Source organism: Lithobates pipiens, unplaced genomic scaffold (genome assembly GCF_037356315.1).
Source record: "Lithobates pipiens isolate NorthernLeopardFrog02 unplaced genomic scaffold, aLitPip1_a1.2 Scaffold_27, whole genome shotgun sequence".
Classification (NCBI taxonomy): Eukaryota; Metazoa; Chordata; class Amphibia; order Anura; family Ranidae; genus Lithobates; species Lithobates pipiens.
In genome coordinates, this window is record NW_027507788.1 from 190,968,059 (window position 1) to 190,980,187 (window position 12,129).

The 12,129-nt window shown below is 40.7% G+C and overlaps 1 protein-coding gene across 10 annotated transcripts in view; it reads left to right on the forward strand.

The window, feature by feature from the left end:
- RERE (arginine-glutamic acid dipeptide repeats) overlaps positions 1-9,787 on the forward strand; it is a 498,733-nt gene extending 488,946 nt beyond the window's left edge. For all 10 annotated transcript variants that reach the window (XM_077458063.1, XM_077458062.1, XM_077458064.1 and 7 more), the window contains 3 exons: positions 2,623-2,766; positions 4,830-5,010; positions 7,077-9,787. In XM_077458063.1, the coding sequence (XP_077314189.1) occupies positions 2,623-2,766; positions 4,830-5,010; positions 7,077-7,110 (359 nt within the window). In that variant the 3' untranslated portion in view covers positions 7,111-9,787. The remainder of the gene's footprint in view (positions 1-2,622; positions 2,767-4,829; positions 5,011-7,076) is intronic.
- The last annotated feature ends 2,342 nt before the right edge of the window (positions 9,788-12,129 follow it).

Consider the following 12,129-nt stretch of genomic DNA (forward strand, 5'->3'; position numbering starts at 1 on the left):
TGTCTGAGCTGAAGCAGTTTTGTAAAGGGGAATTGGCTATTGAAAGCGCTTGCTTGAATTCATTGCTGCGCTAATAACTCAAAGGGTTCACTTACATTTTCCCCCAGCGTGTGATTGTTTTAATGTGTGTGTTCAATAGACACAAGAAAATGGAATTGTGTGTTATAAGCTTAAGCACATCTATTGTTGCGACTTAGATGAGGATCAGGTCATATTTTATGGCAAATGACTACCAGCAAACCAGTTTATTCCATACTTTTTCTTGCCACTATAATTGCTATATTAAGCAAATGTATTAAAGTATTCAGTATATGATTTTTATTTTCTGTTTCACATGGCTTTATTAGTAATTTTTTTTGTTTGCATGCAGACCAAGAGATGTAGTAAAAGTGGGGCAAACCCAACCAGTCAGTGGTGATTGAGCAGTTGCAGGAGCAAATTGCAATCAAAATTAAACCATGAGTATTAATTCAATTGTCCTAAAAACCCCTGGCAGGGTTTGTTTGTCCCACTATTCATGAACGGGTTGGACTGTATGCAACTGCTGTATATAATATAAAGTCATGTGAAATAAGAGTAAAATATGCAGTCTGCCATTCCATGCCAATGGAATACAGTTTTCCAAACTATACCATTTTCCCAGAAATATTTTTTATGCTTGTTTTGATCTCCTGTCATAATCTGCTATCCATCTGATAAAGTGCCCTGTTTGTTAAAAATAGATGCTTTTTCTTCATCACTTTTTAACTTTCCTCTTGTGGAACAGAGCAGGAACAATTGCTTGTGTGTGCGTGTTTAAAGTCTTTAAGGTACTCGGAACATGTTTGGACTGAGTTGGTCAGTAGAAGGAGTATAGGTTTTTCATTCTGCTGCGTTAATTCTGCCTTCAGAAAACCCAATCATCTGCCCAAGCAGTTTCAAACTCTTCAGTTAGGCCACAGGTGTACAATATATTTGATCATTATAGATCGTTTTGTTGTATGGCTGACCAGCTTTCCCTTTTATCGAGAATTTTGCAACTAAGAGTAGATGGGGGTAGAGTTTGATCTCTCCATCTTTAAATCTTTTCAGAAACTAGGCAAAGGAGACCTGTTTTGCATCCAGCATTGCTGTGGCAGATTGGGCGTTGATTCCTCTTGAGCCTCCAGTACCACCATCTAGTCACCTTGAATTCATCTTAAGAATCTAGAGCAGGGGTATCCAACCTGCGGCCCACCACAAAATCCTAAACTAACTTTACTTTTTTTTTTTTTAATGCATTTACACTTGGCGAAACGCATGCAGCTGAAAAGGTCTTTACTGGACTTTACGTTTTTTTTTATCTTCCCAAAGAAAAATATCCCACTCTACATAATCACACCTCATTCATGTCATCAGTTTTTGGCAGGACCTACATTTTTGAGCAACTATTTCCACGGTTGAAGCACACAAAGGGCAAAATTAGAACTCAAATATCTGATGAGCACCTTGAGAATGAGTTGAAATTTGCTACTACATCCATTGAACCAGATATTGGTGCTTTATCAAAAACGTCAAACATTGCACTAGTTTTATGTTGCCCTCTTTTATGATAAAAATTATTTTAAAAAAATCTATATATTTTTCAGCTAGATACATTATCTATATCAGTGATCATTAATTTCTGCTCTTTGGCTATCCTCCTTGTTAGTGTATTTTATGAAGCCCAAGGCCATTCCTCTTCTTCCACTGTAGTCAAAACGTTGGACACCCCTGATCTAAAGCATGTGGAGAACACTTTTGTGCACAGCACTCTGTAGTTTAGTTTGTAGGCAGCCATTTTGAAAAATTCATTAGAACTGGTATTACTGGAAGTTCAAGGAAAGAAAATTTAGTGCCTGCCATTGCTGTAGAGGGCTTACTGCTTTTGTACTGGAAAGGCATGAGGACCTGATGGGGGATCAATCCCTGCCCTGCTCTTATCGATTGAAAAATCCTTTTTTGGGTCTACATCAAGAAATATATGTCAAAGTTGTCATCTGTCTAAAAATATTCAGCAAGTTAAAAATAGTGTAAGAAAAATTTTAAAAAAAATTGTAAACGGAATCCACATAGATGTCCCATTTAAATAGAACTTTAAAAACAATCTGTATATGAGAATATTTTAGATATCCTTTTTAGGTTAGCCTTTCTTTTCCCAGCAGCACATAAGTGAATTGGTGGATGATGCTGCTTGCAAGTAGTTTGTCGCAATAGCAGTGGTGGTTCTTACTGTGTGCTTTTATAGTGTCATCCTTTGATGCATGGTGTATAGTGGAAATGTGTAATTGTGATCACCAGTCAGGACACAAGTGTATACAGCTGGCATTTACTAAGCCATATTTCCATTATACACAGGGTAAGTTTTTTGGTTTGGCTTGGTTTTTTTTTTTTTAGACTGGGGTGTGATTCTTGGGGCAGCGAAAGCAGTAACTAGCATTGTTTGCATGCTCTTGGCTTAATAGTTCTGCTGCTAATATTAGTGAGGGCAGATCCTTTACTGAGCTCGCAAAAACCCAATCTCCCAGTCCTGATTTCTCTGAAATATGATGTGCTGTGTTCCTGTGATTTACTGTATCTGTGAAAGGTTGCTTATCTAATTTAGCCCATGTCATTCTGTTTCAGGTTCAGGTCCTGTGCATCCGCTGGTTGACCCACTGTCAGCTGGACCTCACCTGGCACGCTTCCCATACCCTCCTGGTACAATACCTAATCCCTTGCTAGCACAGCCACCTCATGAACATGAAATGCTACGGCACCCTGTTTTCGGTATGTATTTATAATATAGGCGATGCAGCACCTAAGCCTAAATTTTTTGTTGGGTGGGTAAACATCCAAAACTTTGATTCCAATTTCTACATCAGTTTGGTAAGAATAAATGGGACAAATGGGGGACAATGAATTGTGTTTTCAGCAGCATGTAGACTGATGGGGGGTTTTTTTGGCGTGCAGCCTATTCCTAATTTTAAGAACAGATGATGTAAGCATCTTCTGTTCTTTAAGACAATTCTCCTCCAATAACTATTAAAAACTACAGGAAATAATTTCAAAATTATCTTTTTTCTCTTTAAGGCTAAGTGTACAAAGGTATGATTTTAGTTTTAGTTGCGTAATAGTCGACTTCTTGCAGCCATTTTGAATCCCTTTCAATCTGCTGCTGGAGCCATATAGATCACAGAGAGAAGTAGAATCAGTGAGGCACCTTGCTTGGCTTAGTAATTGCTGTGACAGGGAGATGTGATGTGGGGATGCCTTAATATTGGAGTTCTAGAGGTTGATTTCAGTTATTCTTTAAAGAGCCAGTCCACAGAAAATGTATGTTAATGTTAGTCTGGATTTGGTAGACTGAGTCATGTGCTGTTTTCCTATTTCTCTTAGAGACCTTCTTTCTCTAGTTCCTGATTTAGTTCCTGCCCACCTTGGAGGTTTGGGTGTTATATAAATAGTAAAATTATTAATATTTTATATTCTAATATAAAATAAAAATTCAACAGGGAAAGTGGGACCCCCTTGTAATGGCTATGGAAAGCCAATCCAGTAACGGAATCGCAGAGATCCCACCACAGATGTTTATTAGAGAGAGGAATTATTAGCTTTGGGGTGGTTCAACACTCTAGGATTTACAAAGAACTAAGATATCATCATTTTTGAGTTGACTATTCCCAAACCTTTAGACAGTTGAGCATATTTTTAAATATAATGCATTGACTAGTTTTTATTTACCAGTTTGACAACCTTCAAAATGGATAAGCAGAAAAAAAACTATTTGGTGTGTCCATTCTTTGCATTTAATAGAACATCAATTCCCCCAGGTACACTTGCATTCAGCTAGGCTACATTTGGATGTGTGGCAAGATTGACATGCATCTGAAAAGGATACTTATACAGATTGCTTTTCGGAAGGCATGTGGTAGGCGTTGTAGCATTGTTGCCTCTTCACTGCCTGTTTTAACCCTGTTAATACTGCACCACTTTGACACAACCAGGTTGTGTCACCCCATTCACTTGAATAGGATGCTTTCAGCATGGCTTAGCCGTTTTATCTTTGCAATTGGAAGATGTCCAGTGGCACCATCGGCTCAGACCTGACCTGGAATCTGGGAAAGGTCAGCCAAAAGTGGCCTTCATGGAAGACTAAGAGCTAAAAAGCTTCTTTGACATGGAAACAAGACCAAGTGATTTGCCTATACACAAGAACTGGTATGCAGAAAAATGGCAACAGCTGTTCTAGAAAGATGAGCTTAAATTTGTAACAATTGGTTGTTCGCCGTAGGCCTGAAGGGTGGGTGTTGCAGAAAAGGGTTCCTTCCAGGTTTAGGGCTGTATTTCTGCACACAGATTTGGTGATTGGCTTGGAACAGATGGTCTGACCAATCCTGAAGAATATAAGCAGATACAAAATCCATCATGCTGTACCATAAGGAAAGTGTCTGTCCAGTTCCAAATGTGTTTCTGCAATCATATGTCATAAAGAACTATCTTCAGCAAACGGAAGAGCAAGGAGTCCTAGAAGCAATGATATGGCCTTTACAGAGCCCGGTTCTCAACGTCAATTTGTCTGTCTGTGATTACATTATGGGACAGCCTACATCCATAGTACTACTATGTTTTTGGGGAGTTTTTTTAGTATTAAAAGGTATGCCTACATTGTTTCTTTATGATATGGTCCTATTAGGAAGTGTCCTATTAGTTTTGCTGTCTGATCCTGGTTACTGAAACAAACCCACATTCTCTATTATACAGTATATCACATCACACTAAGGTGATTTAAACTAGATACTTGTTTGCCTTTGCATTTCTTTTATGGTGATTTTGTGTGTTATTTCTTTCAGGTGCTCATTATCCCCGGGATCTGCCTGGAGGTATCCCGCCACAAATGTCTGCTGCTCACCAGCTCCAGGCAATGCACGCCCAGTCTGCAGAGCTGCAGAGGTTGGCAATGGAACAGCAGTGGTTACATGGTCACCCTCACATGCATGGCGGCCATTTACCCAGCCAAGAGGATTACTACAGGTGAACCTAGCATTATATTGTATCTTGGTTATTAAAAAAGATTCTGACATAGGGGCAATAATAAAAATATCTTCATAGAAACGTGCAAGTAAAGTGTTTGTGGCCTTTCGTTTCTCTCATCTCCCTCAATTGATTGAGTCTCTCTTAATCTCTATTTACAGAAAGTTTGGCATTTAAGCGATGCCTTTTTTATGCTTCAGTTCTTGTATAGGGAAAGGACCAAAATATTGGAGTTGACTTGCTAAAACTGGAGAGTGCAAAATCTGGTGCAGTTCTGCCTGGTAACTAATCTGCTTCTATTTTTTTACTGTCAAAACTTAACTGAGCAAGCTGTAGTTATCTGATTGGCAACCATGCACATCTGCACCAGATTTTGCACTCTCTAGTTTTAGAAAATCAACCCCAAGTTATTATGCAAAGTTAAGTTTTTCCTTATGGTTCTGGTGTTTACCTTTGCATATGATTATAGTAGGGAAAAGGACAATTGACTACTTTGGAATTCCCATTTATTAAAAGCTGCTTTTAATTGTTTTTATATTCTGCAATTCCTTATGAGTGTCTTTTAAAATGTAATATTGTGTCAAGAGATGTAAAGCCTTTATATTCCTCCAGGTCATTCTACAAAGGCCACATACACTTGTGTGTTCTGAGTTGTACAGAGGATTATTGAGCATGTCATCTTATCTTGACACCTTTACATAAATGTGGACTGTCAGGCTTGACAAAGCAATGTTACTCTATCAAATGTTTTAATCTCTGCATGTCTAAGATGACTTTCCTTACCACCTTAACTTGGCACCCTCTGCCCTTTCATGTAATGTAGCTAATATTGAAACTGACCTACATTGAAATAACCCCCCTCTCTTGGCCATCTTTCTCTGTCAAAGTAGAAAAAATCCTTAAAGAAGGTGCTCTACAGGAGAAGAGATATTAGTCCTATTATTACCCTAACCAGTCAGTCTCATTAGGCCAGAGATGTGGTCACATCCTCTCTGCTGAAAGAGCCTTAGGTGCAGACATTGAGGCAGAGCTGGCCATTTGGCTCTGCCTTTTCTTTTTGCTAAAGTGAGGGTAGTGGGACATTGTTTCAGTATTAAAGCCCCAGTCCAACCTACTTTTCTTTTTTTTTTTTTGGATATAGTGGAAAACCGTACCTCGGGGGGGTTTTCTGTGCTTAACTTCATTGAGGGGAAATCCTAATTTTATTTTGTTTTTTACCGTGACATTAGCAAAAGAAATGAGAGTCTGGAGATGGACTTTAAATAAAGGAAAGCCTGTTTCTTATGAGCTTATTTTCTCTCGTTAAGGCCCCTTTCACACTGAGGCGGTTTTCAGGCGATACATCGCTAAAAATAGCGCCTAAAAAAACCGACACCCTTTCACTCCAGTGTGAAAGCCGGAGTGGTGCGCTAGCAGGACGGTGAAAAAAGTCCTGCTAGCCGCATCTTTGGAGTGGTGTATTCAATGCAGCAGCGTGGCTATACCGCCGGCAAAGTGCTTCTGCAGCGGCGCTTTGCGGGCGATTTTAACCCTTTTTCAGCCGCTAGCGGTGGTTTAAACCATCCCACTAGCGGCCGCATACCGCCGCTAAAACTACGGTAAAGCGCAGTTAAAAATAGCGGCGCTTTACTGCCGACGCCTGCACTGCCCCAGTGTAAAAGGGGCCTAACAAATTTATCTGAGCTAAAAATGGCTCAATTCTTTACTTTCAATAGACATTTATTTTGATATTCAGTGAAACTGTTTACCTTACATACATGAGCATGGGTAAAGTCATCAGATATGTAAATTGCAGGCTTACCTGAATTGCAGAAATAATTTTTGGTTGTAAAAATAAGAATATAAATACAAAGTAGTGAGAACACGAACTTGCGCCCAAAAGTTAGAGAGGGGGAGGATTCAGAAAAGCGTAACTTCCCCTTTTGGGTGAGGTTCCGCTTTGTTTGAACCCAGTTTCTTTTAAAAATGTTTTCCAGGTCTAGAATGCCATTTATTATTGTTTTATTATAGTGAATGCAGAAAAAAAGCCTTTAAAATGCTGTATCATTTTTCTTCTGTCTTTTCAGTCGACTGAAGAAAGAAGGGGACAAACAGTTGTAACGAAGGGATGACTTTGGACTTCTCCCTCCCTTCCAGCTCCCTTAGGAGAGTCAGGCTCCATACGACGGGTCCCCAGAGGCTGCAAGATTCCTTCTGTATTTAAAGATATGTCATAAACTATCCTTTTTCATCTGTAAAGAAGACTATTCAGAGCCACACTGGCAGCCTCCCTGCATGACGCATTCTTTCCCCAGCCTCGGGAGGGGAGCAGGTGTGGAGGGAGAGGTGGGGGCAGCACCTGGACATTTGACAGTAGATCCAACAGCTTGTGCTTTGGAGGTGCTACCCCATACATACACTCACTGTGTGCACACAAAGCCAGAGACTTGCTACAATGAAAATATACTCTGCCAGCACTCCTTGGTCTCCCGTGCTGCAAAACAGATCCATTTTTTTTTTTTTCTTTTATGACAGCAGATGACCCTCTTCATTGTACAGAGTTTCCCCAGTCTGCCTATATTCTGTAAATACATTAAAAGCACGGACTGAAGGGAGGATTTTAGCTTACACTTTTTCTTTTACTGTCCCTGCAGTGCAGTTACTACCTGTGAATTTCCATTAACCTCTTGACTGCCACTGGAATCTGTGACATTAAGCCTATAGCAGCAAAGGGGTTAAGAATTTAAATATAACCACAGAGGTACTCAAGCTTTACCAGTGCAGCACCGGTAAAGCCCTACATACACCATGTTTCTTTTTTGTGTAACCATCCTATTCTGGCTGCTCGCTTACTCCACTTCTCTTTGTCTGAGCCTATTTTACCTACATTCTTAATTATCCGTTATAGAGGAAGAATCTGATTTTACTCCATGTTGAATCCACTCCAGATTTTTGGGTATCTCCTGGAGAGTTAGGGGTCCCTCCTTTTTTTTTTTTTTTTTTTTTTTTTTTTCCTTCTGTCTTTATTCTAAGTTTGCGTCTCACTTGTAGATAGGGGCTACAGCGTTTTAAGTTGTAGAGGCAAAACGCACACAGGCTTGTGCGTATCTTCACTTTATAGCATTAAAGTTTCTGCAGGGTTAGAACTTTTATTATTTAATTTATAAGGAAAGCCTCCTATATTTTACTGTTTTTGGGTCCTGCTATACATAATGCCAAGGGTTTTATTTGTACAGATTCTATTTAACCTGGGCTCTTATTTTTTAAATTCATGTCTTTTTTTTTTTTTTTTTTTTGTTTGTTTGTATGTTTTATCTGCTTGTACTCTCTGCCACCCCCTTCCCCCACAATGGCAGGTCTGTGTCACGGTATAAGGACTTTAGGTGTGCGGGTAAGCGGTGTTGAGACACATTTAGTAACTGCTTTTTCAAGATGTATTGTGTCAGTAGACAGGCTCTTGGCTGCGTGGTTCCTGGTTAAAAAAAAAAAAAAGTGTTTCTTCTGAAGATGACTGTTGTAAAACAGTTGTCCAGATGCGTACAATTCTCTTTCACAAAGTCTCCCAGCTGAACCCATTTCCCATACCGAGGCACTACCCTTGCCGCACGACTGTTATTGTTTTGGTGACCAGCATCTCAAGGCTGCGCCAAATTACTAAGCGCAGATGTTTCAGTCAAGCACCCCTTCACTTTATCACACTGTCTTTTCAATTCAGTGGTGGTGTAAGGATTTTAAAAGTGAGCATCCACTTTCTGCGAAAAAAAAGTGAGCATCCTGATTTGCACGTACAGCATCTTTGAGCAGTCATTCAGCACCTAGGAACTTGCACCTTGTTCGAGTTTTGCCCTTTAGAGAGACTTTCTCTGCCCAGTGGGCACAGGTTACATTTTTCAATGCTGTATGCATCTAGGACATTACATACAGCATTGTACTGTGTGGAGCATCTAAGGTTTATTTAGCCCTAAGAGAAGTGTCAGAATACTTGTAAACAATAAATAGGTGTATTCCCTCTGGGGGAGATGCATTCTTTTCTTGCACCATTAAATGTCCTACCCCATCTTTCATTCCCATTTTAAGCATCATGGGAGTACAGTTCAACCAGCAGCTGGACAGCCAAAGATAGACATCCCTGAAGTAGGTCATTTGCCACTAGCATTTTAACTCCCCTAGTTGCAATAGCATTTTTACACTACAGTTAAGAATACATTCGCAGATGTGTTCTGCATCCTTTATATTTCTACAGATTACGTCTCTGCCCTTTCATATCCGCGAGTGTTGGGGTGCTTGACTCCTTTGTCCTTGCAGGTTGTTTTGTGTGAAGCTTGTTCGGCGTTGAGGAGATCCCTACAGTAAGTTGTGCACTAGGCCTCTCCCCACCACTGAAGGGCTAGAATGTTTACTGCCATAAGGCCTAGTAATACACGGTCTCCCGCCGCACTGGCAGGATAAAAAAAAAAAATGGTTTAAGAAGGTTGACTGTTGTCTTTCAGTTATTTTTGTTACTTTTTACCACTCCACTATGTTTCGTTCTTTCCTATTTTTGTAATTTTTCGGACGTACCTCGTTCAGTGTGTAAGAAACTGTAAAGCTACTTGTTTCATGGCGCCATTTAGCAGAATGTACATCCAGACTGCTCCATTTCTATATATATCTTGAAGATTTTAATGTATATAGGAGTAGTTTGCCATTGGGGTAGAAACCCAGAAATTCGTGAATTCTGTGTTTTCTCCATTTTGAGTATTTTGTAATTTTTTTGGAAATATTTGTGGACATAAACAATAAAGCAAGCTACACCACAGGCAAAGGGCTATTTGGTTCTGTCATTCTTCAGTCTACAACATGTAAACCTAACTTTTGTAATACCTGTCACATCACACAGTATTGCATAATATGGCCTCTTCAAGAGCTCTAAAGCTTACCCATAATGGAATATTATGGAGCACTCCCTGTCATTTTTTTTTTTATGTGTTTCAGTATGCAAACCTGTACGTGTCTTCAAAGAGACAATGTTGCTAGCATTCTTGCCAAATAACCTTGGTCAAATCAATTCACAGGTCAAGGTGATTTACCGTTTTTTTTTTTTTTGTGTGTGTTTGGATTCAATTGTACTGTTTATGTGTTCCAGTAATCCTGGTCTGTTAACAGCCTAATCTGCCACGGAACCAGCAGATTAGCGCATACAAATTTAGGAGACTCTGCGAAATATCCCCATGATTACGCTTCGGGGGAAGGAGCGAAACACATTGGGGGCGTGGCCTGATTGGAGTCCAGGCTGAAGTTGTTGCCCTCATTACCATTGTAGGATGGGTGGATGTACGCCATTAGGGATCACCTTTTTGTTTTCTTTTATGAATTTTTAGCCAGAAAAGTATCAGATTGGCATGAAATGATAACCATGTTGTTTCTCTGCAAGCCTAACTTAAAGGATTGCTGAAGGTTTTTAACCTTCATGCATTCTATGCATGAAAATAAAAAAAACCTTTGGTGTGCAACTCCCCCTTATACTCACGCAAGTTCAATCCAGCAACATGCACAAGAGCCAAAGTGGTCTGGGAGCAAGCGCACACAAGTGCCCCCAGAGCAGGCAGCTTGCTAAAGGGGCACTCAGCAGGAGGGAGAAGCAGAATCAGGGGCTGCTCTGTGCAAAACCATTGCACAGAGCAAGTAAGTATAACTTGTTTGTTATTTTAAAAAAAAAATCAGAACCTCTACAAATGCTGTAAGAAGGTACCGTATTTATCGGCGTATAACACGCACCCCAAGTTTAGGAGGGAATTTTAAGGAAAAACTTTTAGGAGGGAAATTTAAGGAAAAAAACCATACATTTAAATGCCTATCAATGCAGCCTTATCAGTGTCCATCTGAAGCCTTGTCAGCGTCATATGCAGCCTGTCCATTATTGCAGCCTTGTCATGTAGCCTGTCCTCATTGCACCCTTGTCCGTCATTGATGTCAGCTAATGTTTTTAAAAATGGCGCCGCCGAGATGTCCTGTGTATCTCGGCGGCGCCCGGAAGTTCTTGGTGGCTTTCGGCTGCTCTCGGACCTTCTCGGCGGCTTTCGGTCGAAAGCCGCGAGAAGGGCCAAAGGCGGCCGAAAGCCGCCAAGAAGGTTCGAGAGCAGGCGAAGGTCCAAAAATCGCGCGGAGGATCGGCGTATAACACACTCCCGTGATTTTCCCCTGATTTTAAGGGGAAAAAAGTGCGTGTTATACGCCGATAAATACGGTAAGTTACAAAGTACGTTTCCTAGTGAGTGTCAATAACAAAGCTCTGTCCTCAAACCTGCAGTGAGATGACAGAAGTATACTCAACAAGTGAGAAACACAGTACATGTGATGGTACTAGTAAACGTGTCCTATGCTATGTACATAGTTTTTATTATATATATATCAAGAGAAACAATATTTTTTAAAACATCAATACATACTGATAAGCTTGCATTACACCTACAACATTTACACACACATGAAGCATATAGTGTATGTAAAGCCAAAACTTTTTTTCTCTAATCGCATTAGCAAAACAGGAATGCCACACCAAGATGCAAAATAATCTTCCTTTATTAAAACAGCCTTTAGGAACAAGTTCTATTCTGTTTACATGTTTTGTACTTCATGCCCCGTCTAATCCAGGGACGGCCGGTGAGCTACATGCTCCGGGGCATACATATGACCGGGCTACTGCTGTCCATGTCAGTGTGCCGTGACCGAAAGCCACCCTGTACTGCTCGGGTTGGTTGGAGAAGCAACAGGCTTCTGCGTGGAGCTGGTGGACCAATTGGTGCAGGGCCTTAAGTATGTCTGTGATGCAGCCTTAGATATGGCCCCCTTGCTCTCTAGAGCTTCAGTATCAGCTGTGGTGCTATGTCGCCTGATTTGGCTAAAATGCTGGTCTGCGGACCAGTCATCCAAGAAAGCACTGACGGATTTGCTCTTCCAGGGAGGGAGGCTATTTGGAGCTTCGCTGGATGACGTTATCAAGAATGTCAATGGGGGAAAGAGTTTGTTGCGCCCACAGTCCAGGAAAGACAAGGAGCCACGACAAGGGCCCTCCTTTTCCGCTCAGAAGTGGATTTTTCGTCCGCCCAGGTTGGCAGGTAAGCGTTCCCATTCCGATAAGGTGCCCGCTGAGCGTCCCTG